The sequence below is a fragment of the Carlito syrichta genome, unplaced genomic scaffold (genome assembly GCF_000164805.1).
Source record: "Carlito syrichta isolate Samal-C Ts95f unplaced genomic scaffold, Tarsius_syrichta-2.0.1 Scaffold308004, whole genome shotgun sequence".
Lineage (NCBI taxonomy): Eukaryota > Metazoa > Chordata > Mammalia > Primates > Tarsiidae > Carlito > Carlito syrichta.
This window is the reverse complement of record NW_007252100.1, coordinates 982,734-1,003,209: the sequence shown is the minus strand read 5'-3', so window position 1 is coordinate 1,003,209 and position 20,476 is coordinate 982,734. Positions and strand designations below refer to the sequence as shown.

General features: G+C 44.9%; 1 protein-coding gene across 15 annotated transcripts in view; it reads left to right on the top strand.

Annotated features, from left to right (window-relative positions):
• Positions 1–18,697, top strand: part of CELF2 (CUGBP Elav-like family member 2) — a 132,805-nt gene extending 114,108 nt beyond the window's left edge. For 3 of the 15 annotated variants that reach the window (XM_021715907.1, XM_021715904.1, XM_021715903.1), the window contains 4 exons: positions 2,402–2,581; positions 7,944–8,087; positions 11,089–11,260; positions 12,614–18,697. In XM_021715907.1, coding sequence (XP_021571582.1) covers positions 2,402–2,581; positions 7,944–8,087; positions 11,089–11,216 — 452 coding nt within the window. In that variant the 3' untranslated portion in view covers positions 11,217–11,260; positions 12,614–18,697. Of the gene's footprint in view, positions 1–2,045; positions 2,083–2,378; positions 2,582–7,943; positions 8,088–11,088 lie in introns of all 15 variants that reach the window. The other 12 variants (XM_021715913.1, XM_021715911.1, XM_021715906.1 and 9 more) reach the window with 6 other exon arrangements.
• Positions 18,698–20,476: the final 1,779 nt, after the last annotated feature.

Sequence of the window (20,476 nt, the reverse complement as noted above, 5' to 3'; positions counted from 1 at the left end):
TAAAAAAAGGCCACGTACCAGAGGGGAACCACATACCAGAAGAGAAGGGAGCTGGGCACTAGTGATCACTGCAATGAAATGTCCCCTGTGTGTCTGGCCCTCTGGGGAAGCAAGTCGCAGAGGCTACTGGTCACAGGAAGGCATTGGGCTTTATGTGGCAGAGCCTGAAAACACCAAGACCCTTAGCTGACGAGGTATCAGGCAATGCTCTGGACCATTCCATGGAGTGGTGGGAACACAGAGACGTTTGTCAGCGTGGAGCTCTGTCTCCAGCCTACGTGTGGGGCAGCAGGGTCACATGTGGCTCCACAGACCACCACGCACACCGAGAGCCTCGTGCCTTGGGATCTGAATGGCGTGGCAAGTCACCCCTTGCTCCCCTGTTGGAACTTCCTCCCACACAGGAAGCTGGGTTTCTAGAGGATTCCATGACTTGTTCGTCTATAATCCCTAGCACCTGTTCACAGCCTCACAAAAACAAAACCACCGAAGTTTATCCGTAGTGCCTAGCCTTTTCCGAGTTATTTTACACTCACCTCTCACCTCTCTCAGAAAGGGAACACTGATGTCTGTGGGCATCACGCACACTGGGAGGTGAGGCTGAAGTAAGACCGCTGGGGGAGACAGAATTACTCCCAGCCTCTGGGCGGCTGGAACAGTAACAAGGATGGGGAAGAAGAGAGGCAAGGAGGTCGCTGTGATCACTCCTCACGAGAGTGCCAGAGGACAAACTCTTTCTGAGCTCTTAAGAAGCACTCATTTGCATGACCACCGGAAAACAGTAAGAGAGACCTTCGTAATCTGAAACTTCAGGCAGGTCCAGCAGGACCCTGAGAGCCACCACCTGTGTTAGCCTGGGCTCGCTGATCTGCTCACCATCGCTTTCCCTCAGCAGGCCTCACCACCACCCTCCTGCGCCTGCACCAAGGAAAACCACCTCGGTGCCATCCCCAGCCCCAGTGCTGGCCTCGGGGACTGCAGACCTGAGGCACGATACGCATCCTCTCCTGTCCAGCCCTTGTCTAATTCATATCTCATGTTGTCCTTTGATCCGAAGAGATGAAGTTGGCAAAACAACAGAACGGAGTGAACAGAGTCCCACCACCTCCGCCCCCTTTGGATGAAAAGCACTGCACTGACCGGTGTGCCGAAGTGACACTGCGGCCGGGCTCCTCGGAGAGATGTCCACACATCCTATGTTATCTGTCCTCTCTTCCCACTAGATGGCTTGCCCATTTTGTCAGTCATCCTGGCTATTTTCATCTCTAATCATAGCCCTGGTCCCATCAAGATTTTCATTAATGTTTTCAGTAAGCTCTTAGAAACAGATCTTTAAAAAAATTTTTTTTTACTCATAAAAGGACCCAGAGGCAATGGTGATGTCACCTCTTCTGTTTCCTGCGCTCGAATAAAGTTAACAGTCTGTAAAGTGTTGCTACTTTTGATTCAGTATTCAGGGAAAATGTGACAGTCCACAACGATAATAAAGCAGAGCGCAGCCAGGGTAGTAGATTTTTTAAAAAAGCTATCCTGGCCAACTTCCAGTTCACATCCATTAATAGCCAAGATCCAGCCAGCCACAGGTGCCACTTCAGATGACTGAAAACCATGGAACTCTCTGGTTGGCAGAAACCCTGGTTACCTGGGCACCGATGAACACTCGTGTGTATTTGTGTATACAGACAGGAGCATACCACGTTGATCTGTGAATCACTGGCTTCAGTTCTGTGCAGGTATGGGAAGGGCCCGGTTCCTTCCTGTGCCCCGGCTGCTCGTCAGTGAGGCTGTGCATTCCCTGTCAACATCCTTCACCTGGTCAGGAAAGCCAGTTAACAGAACTGCCAACTCGCTGGTTTGTGGAGCACAGAACTTGTCTTCTCTGCCACTTCCTCATCAGACAGCTTTAGGGAGGAAAGTTTTATTTATCTTTTCCTCTTCAACCCCGTGAGCCATCCCATGGCTCCTCAGAGAGCCCAGTAAATGGATTTAAGCGTACACAAGTTACAGGCTTCTGCCACTAAGGTTTTTTTGTCCGCGCTTCTAAGCTCTAAGAAGCAGGAGGCTTTTACTTCAAAAAAAAAAAAAGAAACAACGGTACTTGCCAGTAGCACATTGCATGGGACTAAGATGTATTGTCTAACTGTAGTGCCTCTGTGCATTTGATCACTGGCCTAGGGAGTGAGGGCAATCATGGCTCAGGCCTTTTTTCCCATGACTATGATTTTTTTCTCATGGTTTTGTTTTAATTTCCTGCTGGTTCAGTCGGTGTGCTAGCTGCATGTCCTTGCTGTTGTACTTGTGTCAAATGATTCTCTAACTTCCTTTGGAAAGCACTAATGAATAAGTGCTGTTTCTCTTCTCTATTGTTGGGTTTTTTGTAAAGTTGCTCAAATGCTCTCAGGTATGGCGGCTCTGAACGGAGGACTTGGCGCCACAGGCTTGACGAATGGCACGGCTGGCACCATGGACGCCCTCACCCAGGCCTACTCAGGAATTCAGCAGTATGCAGCCGCCGCGCTGCCCACCCTGTACAGCCAGAGCCTGCTGCAGCAGCAGAGCGCGGCGGGCAGCCAGAAGGAAGGTAGGTGCCGCCCTCATCCCGGGCAGGCAGCGCTGGCGTCTAGAGCATGCGTTTGGAAGGTGCCGAGTCCAACCAGTGTCGTGACAGAAAGCGGGCGTTTTATTGCTGTTATTCGTGTTTTCAGAAAACAAAAAAACTAGAAGCTGGGCATGGTGGCATACACCTAGTCCCAGCCTCTCGAGCGGGTTGCTGGAGCCCAGGAGTTCAAGGCTGTGGTGTGTGGTGATCGTGCCTGTGAATGGCCACTGCACTCCAGCATGGGCCACACAGCAAGACACTGCAAAAACCTAAGCCTGAACCGTTTACTTCCATCCTCTTTTTTGCTCAGTCTTACATTTACCTTTTGACTTAATTCTTCATCTGTCCCTTTAGATGAAGGGCTCATCCACTGTGGATTTTATAGGCAGTTACTAGCTGCTGCCATCAAAAAATGGCTAGGGACTGCCCCTCCCAAATCAACATGACACATCACACCCTCACATGTGAATCCTGATCAGGGGAAGGGGACCAATGGGCCGCAGGTTGTGCGGGGAAGCCCTCTCTCTCTCCTGCATTTGCCAGGTTTTCCAGAGTCCACATACCCTGTGATTGTGTGGCTGCCTCTCTGTAGGCAGTGGTTTTCAGTCTAATGATAAATTCCACAGTTAGGATTGACTTGGCCTTTGTTTAATTGGGGGTCTTCTGGGAAAGCAAGTTAGTGATTGATTGTCTTGCTTCTCTGCCAATAAAACAAAATAAACCTCAGGAAGTTACTGCTAAGAATAAATTACAGCTAATTATAAAATGGTTCATGAGCTAGTCCAAATAAGGAGGGTTTGTCATTCTTTCTTCTGGTTTCTTCTTCCGTAATTGAAGCTGCTCTAAAGCAGAAGGTGGTTTTTTAACTTGTTCGGAATATGGGAAAAGAAGCTAGGCTAGACAAGCACTCAAGAAGATTCCTGTTTAATTTCTTTCCCTTTTCCTTTAACCTCACCCCATGTTCCAGCTGCTTTTACCTGAAAACTTTGTCTTTAAACATGGATTTCTGTAAGAAGTAGAATAGCTTTACTTTGTCAAGTTGTGAATTTTAAGAGAACACAGCTTAAGAAATAGTCATGTATTTTTTTTTTTTTTTTAAAAGGCAAAAGTGTTTCCTTTTTATAAAAAACATGGAGATCGCCAAAAAAAGGAAAGATACGGGAAAGTCGAAGTTACTTTTCCTTGTTTCAACTTCCTCTCTGCTCTTAACTCTGACTGTTGTGATTTTTTAAACATACAGTGTTCAGATACCTGTGGTTCACCAGGCGTGTGGAAGACACCCTGCGCCATAAGTCCCACGTCTTCCCAGAGAAAGGCCTGCACTCATCCCTCTGTCCAGGATCCTGTAAGATGATTATATCCTCAGACAGGGGCCGCACAGCCAGGTCCCCCACTTGGCTTTAGAGAATGTGATCACTCCGTTATCTGGCAGGACCTTGCAGCAAAGGATATAGCCGGAGGCACTGAGAGAACAGCCCAGGAAGACTCAGAAGTCCATAGTGCAGAGCTAACATCTTTATGAGTTGCTTCACCCCAGTCTACTGCCCTAAATTTCCTTGCCTTGAGTTTTAGGGATTACTTAGTGCAGTAATTATCCCTCTGGTAAATAGGTCAAAATAACTATGCCAACTCCAGATTTAGATATGTGGGTATCAGAAGCTTAGTTTAGGGGGATGGTGGTGGTGGCAGGGGTGGTGGCTTTTGGTTTGTTCAGTGTTTTTTTCCATCGCCTCCCACCTTCTCAAACCTCTCTTCTGATCACCTTCTCCTAAATATTTATTGTGTGCTCAAGAAATTTAAGCCGGTCAGGCTCGGTGGCTCAGCCTACAATCCCAGTACTTTGGAAGGTCAAGGCAAGTGGATTGCCTGAGCCCACAGGTTTGATACCAGCCCGGGCAACTTGGCGAGCCCTCATCTCTACAATAAATCAAAAATTAGCTGCATGTGGTAGTATGCGCCTGCAGTTCTGGCTACTTGGAAGACTGAGGCAGAAGGATCGCTGAAGCCCAGCAGGTTGACACTGGGGTGGCCACGAGTGTGCCACTGCACTCCAGCCTGGTTGATAGAGTAAGACTCCAACTAAAAAAAAAAAAAGGAACGAAATTTAAGCCATCTTAATATTACTTTAAGTAACATTTAATTTTGAAAACAAATTGTACCAGTAGGGGCAAGAAACCATAATGGGTTCCAGTACTCAACAGATGCTTAGATTTTCTACTCCACAGTTCTGTCCTTAGTCATGAGAGCTGAAAGTCGGCGTGATGGATGTAGCCATGTACCGTGGTCTGTTTTTCTCCCACAGGAAAGTGAGCCAGAGTCTGGTTTTGTAAGAAGTAAATAAATAAGTAAATAAATGGTTTTAATTTTTTCCCCAGCTAAATCTTCTGAAGGGATATGGCATCTCTACAGCTCTAAATCCAGGAAAGTGACCACCTTTCTTGCCATCCCCAAATATCCTCTGACTGCTCACAACGTCCCATCTTCCTTTATTTGTAGGAGGCGAGATACACACACACTCACTCTTACACACACACTCTCACACACACACATTCTCTCTCACACACACACAGTCAGAGGCCCTGTAGACCCAATGACAAGCTGGTGGTCACATTCAACTTTGTGCCCACAAACACCTCCAGAGCCTGATGCTAGACCAAGCACCCTGTGAGAAAGACAACACGGGAACGCCCCAGCCAGTCAGGACTGACAGTAGAACACAGGCACCTTTCCCAAGTTAAAAATCACATGTGTTAGAAGTAAAAGGGCAATCTGTGAACAGGGCTTCACTCACTACTCCCAGAGGTGGAGGAGAGGGTGATCACAGCTGGAATCCTCCAAAAAAAATAGTTGGTATTGTTTTCTGTCCTTTGTATCAGCCACCTTAGTTGTATACATGAGGAGTTTTCCATATGAAATCACCCTTTTTTCATTTTAATATTAAAAACTCGGCTGGGCTCATTGGCTCAGCCTGTCATCCCAGCACTTTGGAGGCCAAGGCGAGTGGATTGCTTGAGCCTGCAGGGTCAAGACCAGCCCAGGCAACTTGGCAAGAACCTCGTCTCTACAGTAAATCAAAAAATTAGCTGGGCGTGGTAGCGTGCGCCCGTAGTTCCAGCTACTTGGAAGGCTGAGGCGGAAGGTTCGCCAGAGCCCAGCATGTTAACACTGGGGTGGCTGTAAGTGTGCCCACTCCAGCCTGGGTGACGGAGTGAGACTGCAACTCAAGGAAAAAAAAAACAAAAAACAACTTTGCGAGTATGCATAGTCAGACTGTTTCTTGGTGATGAAAAAACTGGGAGGTCTACATCAGCAGATGCCGTGGACATTTTCTTCTGGTCTCTCTAGCTGGCACGGTATATTCAGAGTGCGCAGTGTTCTAGAAAGCAGAGGTCTTTCAGGCATACCCAGGAACCCGCCATGTGCGATAAAACTGTATTTTCTCCCCAGGCTTCAGGAGGTGAGACGTACCTCACGACTCACACTGGGTCCCGGGAATCCTCATTTGTGCGTGTGGATCTTTTATTTAGCAGGCACATGAAATCTGGTGGCACCAGACTTGACCAATACACATCTTGCCGAGGACGCGCATGGCACAGTAGCACTCAGAGCATCCCTGTGCAGTGTTTTGCTTTTGTGTCTATTCATGTTGAATTTTGATTTTTAAGAGTTTTTTTTTAAACCAGAAAACAGGGACATAAGTCCTGCAATTGTGTCCCTTGAAAAGGGAGACTGCCTCCCATGCACTGGAATGTGGGTGTGTCCATGGGAAATGTGAGTGATACAGAAAGCCAAAGTCTTCCTGCAGACACATTTTTAAATAAGGAAGAAACACACTTCATCCCTGTGGCTTCTGAAGTTTGCCTCTAGAGCCTTCCTTGTGAAAAACCCCATTCATTAGAATACTGTTTTATGATGTATCTTAGGGGGTTGGGGGGGAAAACTTAGCTTGAAATTTCTTTGCAAAAATGTTTATCCATGCATTTTTACAAAGTTCTTTTTATCCCCGCTTTATTTTTCTTCAGCCCGTTCACACAGGCACCCTTTCCCCATCTGGGGAGCCCACTGCAGCCGTCCCCTGGGGCCTCCCTGTGGGGCAGGCAGGTCCCTCTCCTGTGCACCAGGTGAGGACTCAGGACCTGCTGCAGAAGCTAACTCAGCACTTCTGTGAATCCTCCCTCAGACACCGCGTTCAAACACCCAAGAATCACCGGGTCCTTTTCTCCCTCCTGCGCCTCTGGACTCCCTTCTCCTGGTCACTTCTTTTAACTTCCAGAGACTCTCGAAGGGTGGGTGGGAGTCAGGAGAGGGAAATGGAGAGGAACTTAGGAGTGCTCATCTCTCTGACTGTACAGCATAAGGTCTTCCCTGCCCTGCCTTGCTTCTCGGGCAGAACAAGGAGGCTGGACAAGGGTGGGGAAGGTGCGAGTTTGTCCCGCTCAGCCTTTGGCTTCTACATCCACTGCCTCCTTCCCAAGGCTAACCCCCAGTGGGCTAATTCCCACCAAAGGCGCGAGACTCAGCTGCCTTTTTCCCCTGCCTTGACTCCTTGCCAGTCATTGTTAAGAGATCTGGCGAATCAAAGCTGGCTGGACAACCAGGCAGACGATTGGGAGATCTGAGCACCACCCCTGCTACATCCATTATTGTCAACGGTTGCAATTTACTCGGAATGCACAGAACACCCTCCTTTCCTCTAAGGCAGGAGTCCCCAGCCCCGGGCCGTGGCCTGTTAGGAACCGGACCGCACAGCAGGAGGTGAGCAGCAACTGAAGCTCAGCCTTCTGTCAGATCAGCCACGGCATTAGATTCTCGTAGGAGCACAAACTCTGCTGTGAACGCCACATGGCAAGGGATCTAGGTTCCACGCTCCTTATGAGAACCTAATGCCTGATGATCTTCCCCCACCCTGTCCGTGGAAAACGTGTCTTCCATGAAACTGGTCTCTGATGCCAAAAATGTGGGGGACTGCTGCTGCAAGAGCCAGCCTATACACAAGGGAAAATATGGCCGCCCAAGAAAAGCCCACGTCTAGACTACCTGCCCAAACCCCCAGCCCCATGACGAGGGGACCGACGCGTTGACCACAATAGTACATGCAACCCACAGAAGAGTGTCAGTGAAAAGGAAGCCATCTGTAGCCAATGTCTCTGGAAATCAGGAAGATCTGAGGGATGGGTGCTCTCCTGAGAGACACCCAGCACTTGACACTTGTCCATCTGCTCATTCTCTTTTTGCGTGAGAGAAAGCCGAATGCTTAGCCTACCTGTTGTTAAAGTATTCCTGAGGAGAGGCTTTGGAAACTAAGACTCAAGGGATACCTTACTCTGATTTTCTTTTCCTCTAGGTCCAGAGGGGGCAAACCTCTTTATTTACCACCTTCCACAGGAGTTTGGAGACCAGGACATTCTGCAGATGTTCATGCCTTTTGGAAATGTTATCTCTGCTAAAGTCTTCATTGACAAACAGACCAATCTGAGCAAGTGCTTTGGTATGCAAAAGAAACTTAAGCTAGAAAATTGCAGTTGGTTTCCAAGTGAAGGATCACGGGAAGGAAAATGTGACTGACAAATATTTTCAGAGTCAGAATAGGGCCTTCCCTGTGTGGTGGTGGTTTCTGGTTTTCTGAACACACGTGAGCAAATTTGGGCAAGGTTATTGAATTTAAAAAGGGGAGGTAAGGAGCTACACAACGAGGCTCAGGAATTTAAACCAAATAGCCATATGTTAGGTAATGTTGATGATACTCTGATGAAAGTATGTGACCACACACAGCAAATAACCCCTCATTGTAGAGCAGGGGCTGTTTCTTCCAACCCCACAGACTGAACCGGTAACTTTTATCAGATGGAAATACAGGTTAGCAGGCTGCAGTTGAGGCTCTCCAGTACAGAATGGCATGGTAGACACTTGGCCAGCAGTTCCTTAGCCCCCAGGTTTGACATGACTCAAGGTAACACACCATGTTAGGGGCCTATTGGTCAGCATCCAGACAGACACATTTTCACAAGCACCTGCTCACAAGCACGGATGTGTTCAGGCAGCGGCAGATCGTAGGTCTGCAGGCAGAGGATGAGCCCGAGTCACCATGCCATCCTCCCTTCAGAAGCCTGGATTCCGCCCCCTGTGGCGTTTCTGCTCCCTGAGGGAGGAAGAACTCACTCTGTGCACTGATGCTTTATACCAGGACGACAGCATGCATGAAACCTCCTCCCGCTTTACTTCTGAACCCTTTTGGCCCCCAAAGTAGTTTTGAGACCAGGATGTTCAGAGTATACATGACTCATTTGGCAAGCTCAGGGCCCAGTTTGAGTTAGTACATTGCTCTGATCTCTCCTGAAGTTTAACAGTCCATGCTGATGGGAGGTGGCAGCAGTAGCATATGACAAAGGGGACGGGATGTGGGCAGAGGAAGCCCATAGAATTGTATTTTGGGAAGCTCCTAGACTTACTGTTTGGCTGGCTGGTAACGGGTAACCCTTCCAAAGGGGATGTTTGGGCTTCTAGAACTCTATCATTGTAATGTCTTTCTAATCTCAGTGCTTTCTCCCAGGCAGGTCTGAAGCCTCTGTTGTTAGGGGAATTAGCATATCAGCCATTTCAAGTCACTGTTTTCACCCTAGTGGAGAGGCTGTCAGCCTTAACCCATAGGAGCACTGCTACTGTGGCAACGATATAAACCCCTTCGTAATGGTTCATGAGAGAGTGAAATGGAAATTAAATTGTTATATGGGAGAGTGGGGTTAAGCGTGAGCTTACCTAAGATCTTGAGGCAGACTTTTATATTTTTCATAGCTAAGCAATGTCCTAAGCTTATTTGGAGACTAGAAAGGGATTCTGCTTTGTGATTTGTTTTCAGAAAATATGTACTGCTTTGAAGAGAGATTATATCAGCCTCCTGATACGATCAAACACTTAACCAATGTGTTCACAGTAGTGTAAGCTGTAGCTATTAGTATCAGCAATTATTTTGATTATTTAGCACTATGGACTGTGTTTTCAATTTCTATGAGAAAACTGAGCATCCCAGGTTTCTCAGTAAGCATGAGGGGACTGACCGCAATAGTACATGTGACTAACCTCCTAGGACAGCCCCCCACCCTTGACTGATTGCTAGTAAAAAAGGTGCACCTGTTCCTTCCTCCATACCTCTTGGCCAAGTTGTGTATCCATCTTACCCTTGACCCAGTCCCATTCTGTAATCATCTTGCTACTTCTGGACAAAGACCCAGAGAAAAAGGAAAAAGTAAAGACAGACAAAAATCTTAGATTCAAGGTCACATTTAGTGGGATTTAGATTTAATACAAATGTAAACAATCATTTTGCAATACAGCCTGACTCTGAAAAGCTTTTCTGCCTTATGCCAGATGCTACTTTTTATCAACTGGGAGGAGAACTCTGTTGAGATATGTCCTTTTCTTCCTCCTCTAGTTTGTAAAGGAATTTTTTCTTTAGCTTTAAACTTTATTATAGAACCCTCTGAGCAGCTGATGTTCAGAACTGAAGGTAAATCTGTTTAATAGCTTCCTTTCACCACCCAAAGGAAGCAGAGCTGTCCTGCTTGCCATTTGCATGAGCATTAATTAAAGCTTCACACATACCCCTGCTGCTGCCTCACTCCAGGGCTAGGACCAATCATATGATCCAGGTTCTCTCGTTTCTGGACCTTTGCACAGTATCACTAGTTCTTCCTAGAAAGCGTGCCCTCCCTGCTGTATTTGGTGGCAGTGGCTGCTACAGAGACAGATATTGGGAATTCTCTTAAGCCCTGAGCCATTTAGACATTTATTCCTCAAGACAGGTAGCGGTTTCCTTTTTGGTGAATGTATAGGAGCTTTGGAAATGGAAATTGAGAAAAGCCCAACACATCCCTGGGCTCCTGTCAGTATGACTCCAGAACGCTAAGAAGCAAGTATAAATTATTCTAGAGTTAATTCACTAACTGACCCTTCCTCTAGCCAAACAGCTGTGAGCTCTTCTGTGACTGTACATGGAGAGGTGGAATGAAAGGCAGGGTCCTTGGAAGTTCTGCTGTCTGCGGCCCCTCCCTTAATGAGCCACCTTTAAGCCCCCTGCCCCACCCCGATCCCCACCCCCACACAGTTATACCAGGACTTATATGAGCAGAGAGATTCTGGGGAAGGAACTTGAAACCTTAGTGATTTGACTGAAATCAGTAAATAGACTGAATTCACTCAAACCACTGAGTTTGAGATTTTAGTGTTCTGGGAAGGCTTTGTTCTGCGTGATAGCAAATGTCTGGTCCTGCTAGCTTTTTCATGGCTTCTCAGCGGGCACTTCCAACGCTGCCCCAATGGGCAATGTGCCCTCTCTGTTCACGGTGGGCAGACGATCCATTAGCTGAGCAGAGACGGTAGGGTTGGCACCCAGCACCGGCTCTTCCTGCCACCCGTCCCGAGAGCCCTGGCCGTCTCCTCTGCCTGGCTTCCTCTCAGCCTGACTCCCTCCCTCCCCCCTTGGTGTTTTCCAGGTTTCGTGAGCTACGACAATCCAGTCTCTGCACAAGCTGCCATCCAGGCTATGAATGGCTTTCAGATCGGCATGAAACGCTTGAAGGTGCAGCTGAAGCGCTCCAAAAACGACAGCAAACCTTACTGATCCTAACCCCAGAGGCTCCCTGCTCTCATTTTAGCTTTCTTAGGGTAAGTCCCACGAGCCAGCCTGTCTCTACAGGGAAGGCAGAGGAGGACCACATTGCCAACTTTACCAAGAGAGACGGTTATTTTTACAATCAGGCCCATCTCCCCACCCTTGCCCCTACCCGGTTTGCCATAATTAAACTCGGGCTACCTTGTTTCTATCGAGTCAATTCCTCCTCCAGTCGTGCCACCGTATTCTCCTTTCTTTTGCAATTTGAAGCTCCTTTGACCTTTTTTTTAAATTTTTGGGTTTTCGTTTTTGCTTTTTTAAAGAGAAACATACACACAAATAAATGCCATCCTGAGAATTTAAAAGGCAAACACGCGCTAATGTGCAATTCTAACTCTGAAACCACGGGTGCCCCAGAGCGCTGCCTGGGGACCCCCCTCCCTGCTGGGCGCCGCAGGCCCGGCCTTGAGGGACGCGGTGGCCGAGAGAGGGAGAAGCCAGGAGAAGCACTTACCCAAACAACACAAACGTCTTTCCACTACATCGGTTTGTTTTACTAAGTAGGATTTTATTTTAGGGTTCAAAGAAACATGACATTTTATTGGTCAAATTATTACACTGGTTGTCTATTTTGTTATTGTTTTATTTTAGTTTTTAGAAAGGATTAATGTACAAAAAGATTTAGAGATCTGTTTCTTAAAGCTACAGGGTTTAAAAATAAAATAAAAACGAGTGAAAATACTTGATGTTTCTTGAAAGATAAATTTAATAATAATAAATACATACATAAATAATACATAAATAAAAAAGAAAGCCACAGGCCTGTAAATTTTATTTGTAAAAAAAGCATTTCTATTTTTATACAAAATTTTTACTGCCTCAGAAATAATGGAAGTTATTTATTGCCTATTGTTAACTTATTGGGTACCTAAAGAGCAGTTCTCTGTCTAGCTAGAACCTTCTGAAGTAGTCTCTAGAGGAATTGTTCTAGGAATGGGCTTTTTTTCACCGTTGAACCCTAGACCTGAAGTTCATGCTTTATCCTCCTGTTGTTTGTATCTGTCTGATTATTTTGTTTGTAACTTCCATGATCTAGTTTACAGTTCAGTCGTCTGACTTTCCCCGTTTGTCCCATTTGTTGGAACTGGACCCTCTCCCCTTCCCTTGCCAGCCCCTCACCCCAAAACACCTGGAATCCATCCCCTCTCACTCTCTCCAGATGGATTCTCTTGGGGTCTCACTGTGCTGTGGATAAAGAGTGTAAGAAATGCAAATTATGTGAATGGCTCGTAGACTCCCTAATGACCTAAGATTTGCATTAGTTTTCTCCTGCACCCTTAAAAGTGATTTTGTTGCTGCTGCACAGACTCTGTGTAACTTTTGACTCTTCCTTGTTTTTTCCCTAGACATCTTCATGCCCGTTAGTTCATCGTTTGCCTAGCATGTCCCTGTGGCGTCTCAAAAAGTTTCATCGTCCCGTCATTGTTTCTGATGTCTTTCTGACCTCACATCATATTTGGTTCTCCTACTGACCTTTGATCTAGTTTGACCTTTGAAATTTGCATGTGACCTCATCTAGCTATGAATTCTGGGAAGTCAATGTGAAAAACATTGCTGCATTCATGCAAGACTGAAATTTATTATTAGACAAATTAATTATAGAAGAAAAACCTGTGGCAAAAATGTTTCTTTCTTATTTTTTTCTTTTCATAAAACAGACTTGAAAGTATTATACAGGGATTGGCATTCTTCCCGGTCACTGGTAACAATAGCAATATGTGTCCAGGGACACAGAATGTTGGTTTCTAACAGACTACTTCCAAAAACAGTTTGAGAAAAAAACTGTCTGATTTTAAGTCTCTAGAGGTCTGTAATAGTTTTTACATTTTTCAGGCAGTGTAAAGTTTTTTGATAAGGCCATTTTAGGTGGCTCACTTTCTCATTAAGATATATATATAGAACCACTTTTTGTAGATTAGTATAAGAAAAATATTTACCCTGTTTTGGGGCAAATGCTACCTATTTGTGTCACCTTTTGCTGAACTGACTCACAGTTAGACAATCCATGGTTTAATGCACATGAAATTACCTATATTTTATACTGTTTCAATGTACAGGAGAAAGGTTACTGTAAACTGTGTTATGTTGGTGCTTCTGTGAATTAAGTTGTGGTTTCATCATGAGTCTTATGGTCTTAATGTTCTTTGTTGATAAGACAAGTTTAGAATTGGTTTACTTAAAACAAAAAAGAATTTCAAAAAAAAGTTGTTTGCTTAAAAAAATTTCATGTGAGGGAAGAAAAAAAAAACCTATTCCAGAATAAGTTTTGTGTTGGCTTGTGAAGCATTGATGTCATTTTTTTTTATTTTATTGTGGACTATTTAGATGTGTTTGTGTTCAGCAAAATGTGATCTGTTTCTTTTCTTTTAAAGAAAAAAAGTGAAAATATATAGTGCCAAATTCCAAAGGTACTTCCTTCCTAGAGCTTCAGTGTGTTTCTTGTGAGAAGTAATTTGATAACATGGGTATTTTATTATGTGTTTTGTATAAATCCCTAATATTTAAAAAAAACAAAAACAAAAAAAGGTTAAAAAGTTTGTTAACTTGCTATCCTGTGGTCTTGTTGCCTGAAATTGTTATTGTTTGTTATTTCTCTATGATGTTTTTTGTAAGACATTGTACAAGTGCCCATGTCTCACTTTTTTAACCACTCTGCACATCAATGCTGTGAAGGCAACCTCACGATGTATTTTCTTCATAATATATGGAAACCTCTAAGGTGAGAAAGTTTTGAACTTTTAACCCTTTCTACCCAGAGCTATCTGGTATGTTGATAACTTTTTATGCTGTCATCAGTTGAGTTTGTTTTGGGGTGTTTCTAATTTGATTTTTTTCCCTGCATCTATATCTACTGAGTTTTTTGTTTTTACTACATTTTTGTCCATTAGTTGAGATCCAAAAGAAAAAAATTCCACAAGGCAAATCTAAAGTAAAAATACATATTTTAGCATTCTCCAATTCTTTTTCCCTACATCATTTTTTCCCTTCACTTCTGATTCCTTCTGGTCATTTTTTGGGAAAGAATTCCTAATGTGCTACTGAAATTCCTTCTTCAGTTTTAAGTAAAAACAGTTTTTTGGATAAACTCTCTGAGGGGAAAAAGAGGTGGATCCAGCACCTGAATAATCCTGAGAAATTCTGACTGCTTTTGAGAATGGGCTTAGTGGCCTGAGGTTGTCCAGTTTTTTCTATACCTTGCAGTTAAACAGCTTGGTGGTGGTCTAGACTTTTGCGGGATCTTGCTTCTGTTTCTTCAATACTCCTCAACAACATGTCTGAACAGCCATTTTGCTGGGGCTTCTCCGGCCCAGTAGACACCTCTGAATACGCAAGGTGTCTGGAGGCGGAAGCACAAGTATTTTCCTGGCCTTTTTGTTTGTTCTTTTAATTGAACACATTTGAAGGGGACTGACCATATAAGCAAAGCTCGGATCTGTATCACAATGACTGACCAAATACCTACACCAGTTCCTGCTGCCACTTATTAAAGTGCCATATGACTCTGACTCTCGCTGTCTTGACAGATCCTAATGTCATGCCTACAGCCCCACAGACTCCAGCCTTCTAAAGCGTGCCCGGAAGCTTCTCGGTCTCAGCACCCCCTGCCCACTCACCACCCTGCTGGGTGTAATGTGTGTGATGCGGCAGCCCCGGGATGGAAAGGACTAGCCTCTCTGATGCAAAAAACACAACAGTTTCCTTCCTACAGCACATGCACTTACAAAGAGACGATCTGCACTATCCTCACACATGTTTACTACTGCTGGGGCCTTCCTTCAGCCTTCGAGGGCTATTTTGTATTTCCTGCAGCAGTCAGCTGATAACATGAGCAGCCACACAGAGCTCTCATACCTAGAGTCTGTGCTGTGTAGACACACCTACAGACACACAGAATACACCATCTGAATCTCTTAGACCATTTCATTCAGAATCCCCTCCTTTGTCAGTTGCATACATCTCAAAAGCAGGTTCCTGATTTTTTCACCGAAGCCACCTGCCCTCCCCATGCCCCCTTTTCCGCTCAACCCACCTGCATCTCCCCGCAAGGAGAACCCAAGTGCAGTTGCCAGGAGGCTCCGGATGGCACTCTGAGTTGAGTGTTTCTTGTTTGCAAGCAACCAAGACCATACATTTAGGGAGAAAGTGTGTTTATTTATTTTTTTGCATGTTTCATTGTTAAAAAGATAACCTCCTCAGAGACAAACTGTCCTTTTATCCACTTTATCTTTTAATATCAAAAGGAAAAAGCTGCAAGGGTGCAAAGGGCCTGTGCCAGAAGAAAAAACACACAGGGAAACTGCTTTTTTAAAATCAAGTGTAGAGAATAGTCATTTTTAAACTAAATTAGAGAATTGTGATAAAATGGCAGTCCTCAAAGGCGTAACAAGTTCATCTTTCTTTCACCATAGGGGTTATAGTTCTTTGGCTTGTGCTACTCTGGAATCATTTTACTGTTTCTGTTTTTATTATCTTAAGTGCTAATTAAAAAGAAGAAATAAAATTTTAAAAAAACCTGTAGTTTCATTACCTTTTTGAATAATGTCATACAAAAAATGTATCTGTGTTTTTTTGTGCTGTGAGAATTGTTGTTTGTAGATTAATAATATCATTTTGTTTAGAATTACAAAATAGTTTTTAAATATTGTCTGAGAAAAGCCAAAGTTAATGCAACCTAGTGGAAACTGTAAGACCATTTGAGTATTGTTTCTGTTTTATTGATGCATTTGGATTTTGTTGTTTGATGGAATTTGAGCCAAAAAAAAAAAAAAAATACGCAGGCTTTCCTATTTCTACAACTGATTGTACTTATGCATTTTGTACCAGTGGAACTTTTTATACTGGAGATTAAAAAAATGGAAATTTTTGTGGCTTACTCTAGTGGGCCCCCTGACAATGACTGATTTCAAGTTTGATTTCGGGTTGATAGAAAGAAAGTTGCTTTTCTTTTAAGAATTAAAAACTTTGGCTTGATTTCTTTTTTCCCTTTGCTTATATCTAGCATTAGAATTTTGTCTTAAAATAACAGCGGTAAGTTTCACTTTTTTATTCTGTATTGTGCAGTTACACAATAAGGTAATTAGATTTAGAAGTACTCAGTCACTTTAAGTGGATAAATGTATTAGTTAAAACTTTAGGGGTTTGCTTTCTTGCTGTTTAGATCAAAGTTTTTTCTGATTCTTCTGTCTTCATTGTGAACATAACCGTGTAGTTGAAACAGTCAAACTTATTTTTGTAATGTATGTTATTGTGTGATGCGGTTTTTTGCTTCTGTCTCCAATATTAAACCATTTTCCTAATACTTGTTTCTCTCTCTGCGTGTTGTATTGTTGGTAGTCATTGTATGTTGGTGATGCATCTACACACCTCACTGTTTCACGTATCTGTTTTTTTCTATATGTTGTGTAAAGAGATACAGTCGATTCCACTTAAGTGAATATCTGATTTGGGAAAAGGGAAACTGCACACAGCCACCTTTGATTTATGTACAGCAGTCCACCTTAACCACTGCTTCCAAGACTCACACACTTTTTCTATGGTTCGCCTACATAATTGCCTACAGAGCTGGATTTGCGAGGCGTTCTATGGTCTTTTGACCATGCAGCTTAATTTCACCTTCGCCCCTCTCCCAACCGCTCCCTCCCTCATGAGTATACATCGACCTGCAGTTCTTGATGCTTACTGAAAACTGCTACTGGGGTTCCTTCTATCTACCACAAGTCAAAAGACATCTCATTACAGTCAATTCTTAGCAACTAAGGGAAAAAATAAGCCTAGTTGGTGAAGAGAAGACGTGAAAAGGGTTAAACTTAAGTCTATGTATTGCCATCAAGCAAAAGATATGTATAGAAAAGTAATTTAAATTATTTATTTCTACAAGCTAACTGAATCCAGAAGCAGCTTTAATTATTAAAACTAACGGAAGAGAGAAGAAATACTTCCCGGTGCTCAGATGGAAGCTATACTCAGTCTGGGGCGGGGGGAGGTGACGTTCCTCATGCTCAAGTCTCCACCCACAGCTCACCATCCTTTCCAAGAGACAGCTGACACCGCCATATGCATCCACACACTCCCTCCTGGATGAGCGGAGTTCGGAGCAGGCCTTGTCCCCACTACTGCCCGACACAGTTACCGAAAGAAGAACTCCTCCCGTGCCCTCCACCCCTGGGCCACAAGCCCGCCTCCCTGTTCTGCCCATGTCCTTTGCTCAGGAATCTGATTGCTCTTAAAGTGCTCTTAAAAGATTCCATCAATGTCTGCTCCCTTCGTCTCCTCTCTCTTCCAGTTTTTCAGACGCACACACTCTGACTCAGGCCTCCCAGCAGCGAGCAGCCTTCCTCTGGGTGCCAGTGAGGTCTCCTGTAGGTGCCTGGGCTGTTCACCCTCTTGTTACAGCATCCCCTCTGGCCCAAGATTGTATTCTCTAGTCGGCTCATGACAGAAGGGCCTGGGGAGGTGCATGGAAGGAGACACTCTCCCCAGGGCCGGAGCCAGCGCCTCCAGGGTAGTGACCCCACCAGCTCCAGGCCTGCAGACCCTTCCGCTCTCAGCCTCCTCCTAGCCTTCATCAGCCTGCCTCTGAAAGCCCACCGCTTGCCCTGGGGGAAAGATGGCTACAGGTGTGATTTCTTTTTTTTATGGGGGAGGGTTGGGAGGTATGGGGGGGAGATGGTGATTAAATTCTTTCCAAGGTGCAAGTGTTTATTTTTAAAACATATAAGTATATACACCATTTGGCACAAGGCAAAATACTCATGCTATGTAAAAGAAGAGAGAGACAAAGCCAGTTTTTGCTGCTTTGGGAAAGCAAGAAAATAATTCTCCAAAGAAGGGGATGAAAACGCTAGTTTCTTTAAGCACCTCTGACTGTAGAATTGGTCTCTGCTTAAATTCATACTATCATTTTGATTTTGTACACCACCGCTGCAGTGTGAGCAAGGTGGTTCCATTTGCCATGCATGGGCCACCTTGGGAAATCACAGAACCACCTCCATCCACCTTGCCGATGGAAGCCACACGTCTGCCCAGCCCACGGCAGCTGCGTGCAGTCGAGGGGCTCAGACCCTTAGCTGGCAGGCTAGGACACACAGTGAACATAAATGTACTGTGAATCGTTCCTGATAAGTGAATAAAACATTGTGACCAAACAATCAGCTTATTCACTTATCAGGAATCGACTGTTCTGCTAATTTGCTGTTTTTGTTTTTCATCTGTCGTAGTTCACGATTTTGCTGTGTTCTGTTTTCTCCTCTCATGCTTGGGCAAAATCACTGGGAATATTATCTTCATGTGACCATGAAACGTTTATATTGAGTGAAAATGATATCTTAACAAAATCTATGCACTTGCTATCAGGAACACAATACTGGATGTGTCTTATATATATTGAACTATATAGTACTCGATTTCTTAAATAAAGCTTAAGAAAGGACTCTGTTGTGTGTAAAGTCAATGTGATTATTTTTCAAAGCAGTGTTTCTAAGGGGTATTTTTGCTCTTTTAAGTCTTGAGTGACACAGGATATTTTTCATTAAAATTATATCACTGGCTTTATGACTTAATATTCAATAAATTGACTTTGGAAACAAAAGTTCTTCAGAGTGCATTTGAGCAAGAGACCTCTGGAAAACCAGCCCCTTACAGATGGCCATGGCAAGTCTACCCAGGCTCCGTGGGTGGTAGAAGAGAGCCATCCCTTCGTGGCCACAAAGCCCACTAGGAAGCGTTCAGAGTTTGCCCTAACCTAGAAAACCCAACCGCCTTTCTGAAAGTGATCTCTTTAGGCTCAGAAGAAAGGGGACCAAAGAGAAAGGCAGACCCAAGAATAATGCTGGTTGGCGTCAATACCTTGCTCGAATGATGTGACACTCAAACTGTCCCCTGCTGGAGAACAATAGCCATACTATTCAGGACTGCAGAATGCGAGTCAGCAAGAGAAGGTATTTGATCATTCAGGATGAGAAGGGTAAAATTTCAAAGTGGTATGTAAGAGACAGATACATCCTATAACAGTTGCAAAGCTTAAATGGGAAGCCTGCTGCTTGGCCCTTTGAAGGAATATTTTTGAAATTTTTCCTACGGGCCATAAGTTTGAACAGAATGGCATTTTCTGTTGGATTTTTTTGCTTCAGGGCTTTATGTTGGATTTGTTTTTCTTGCTTAATATTTGATTCTAAGAAAAACCCCGACTTGCAGAATGGCCCAGGCATCCTAATCCTTTATAAAGCAAATCTTAGTCATCCCTGCTCATGAGGGGCAGAAAGAACATAGTTAATGACGATCCACATTTAATCCAAAATTCTTCTTCCATTCTCTGCCTCCTCCCACCCCAAAGCTCCTACTCATGAATTGGTCACAAAGAAAAGAAGCCAAAACTTCTACTGAAAGTGAGGGAGCAGAGAAATGGCCAGGGACAGGAAATGGTAGACAAGCCAAAGGGTCTGGACAACACACACCTGCTGCAGTCATGGGGCTGGGTGGGGAGCGGTCAGCCCTGGAAGGTCCACAGTCTGCATGACCCGGGTGCAAGCACCAAGGACACCCTCATCTCAGTCCTCCCTGGCCCATCAGGCACACAGCTGGAAGCAACCCCTTTTGTAAAGAGCACACAGCCAAGGCCTGAATGGGTAGGTCGGCACAGAGACATCAAGGAAAGAGGAATGAAACCAACATATGTTCTCCTCCACCTGCAACCCTGATTCCCAATCCCCAAGCCTCCCATGCCCAGAGCGGCCTGCTGGGAGACTGGCTCAGGGTGACAGGCCGAGGCGGCCTTAAGGCAGAGGCCTGTCAGGCAGGAGCTGTCGTGTGAGGAGCACTCTCTGTCTTCCACCTCTCTCTACCAGTCAGCAAGGCGGCTGGCACCACCTTGCCCCCGTCTGCATCAGGAGGCTGAATGTGAACAGACGCTGGAGTACTCTGCACCTGGTGCTTTTCAGCTACAGCCGCACATGAGAATCCCCGGTTCAGAGACACCAGGTGACCCTTCCATTATGAAGCTAGGGTGAGAGGTGTGGGAGGCAAGACTCAGGAGCACTCTCGGGGAGCCTGACTGCCCTGGTTTGACTGCAGCTCAGCCACTAATTACCCATGTAACCTCTCTGGGCCTTAGCAAAATGAGGGTGAAAACAATCCCAAGGCATGGGATCGTGGTGAGGATTAACTAAGCCAGCAACACACACCACATGCTTCTGCCAGGATCCAGCACTGCA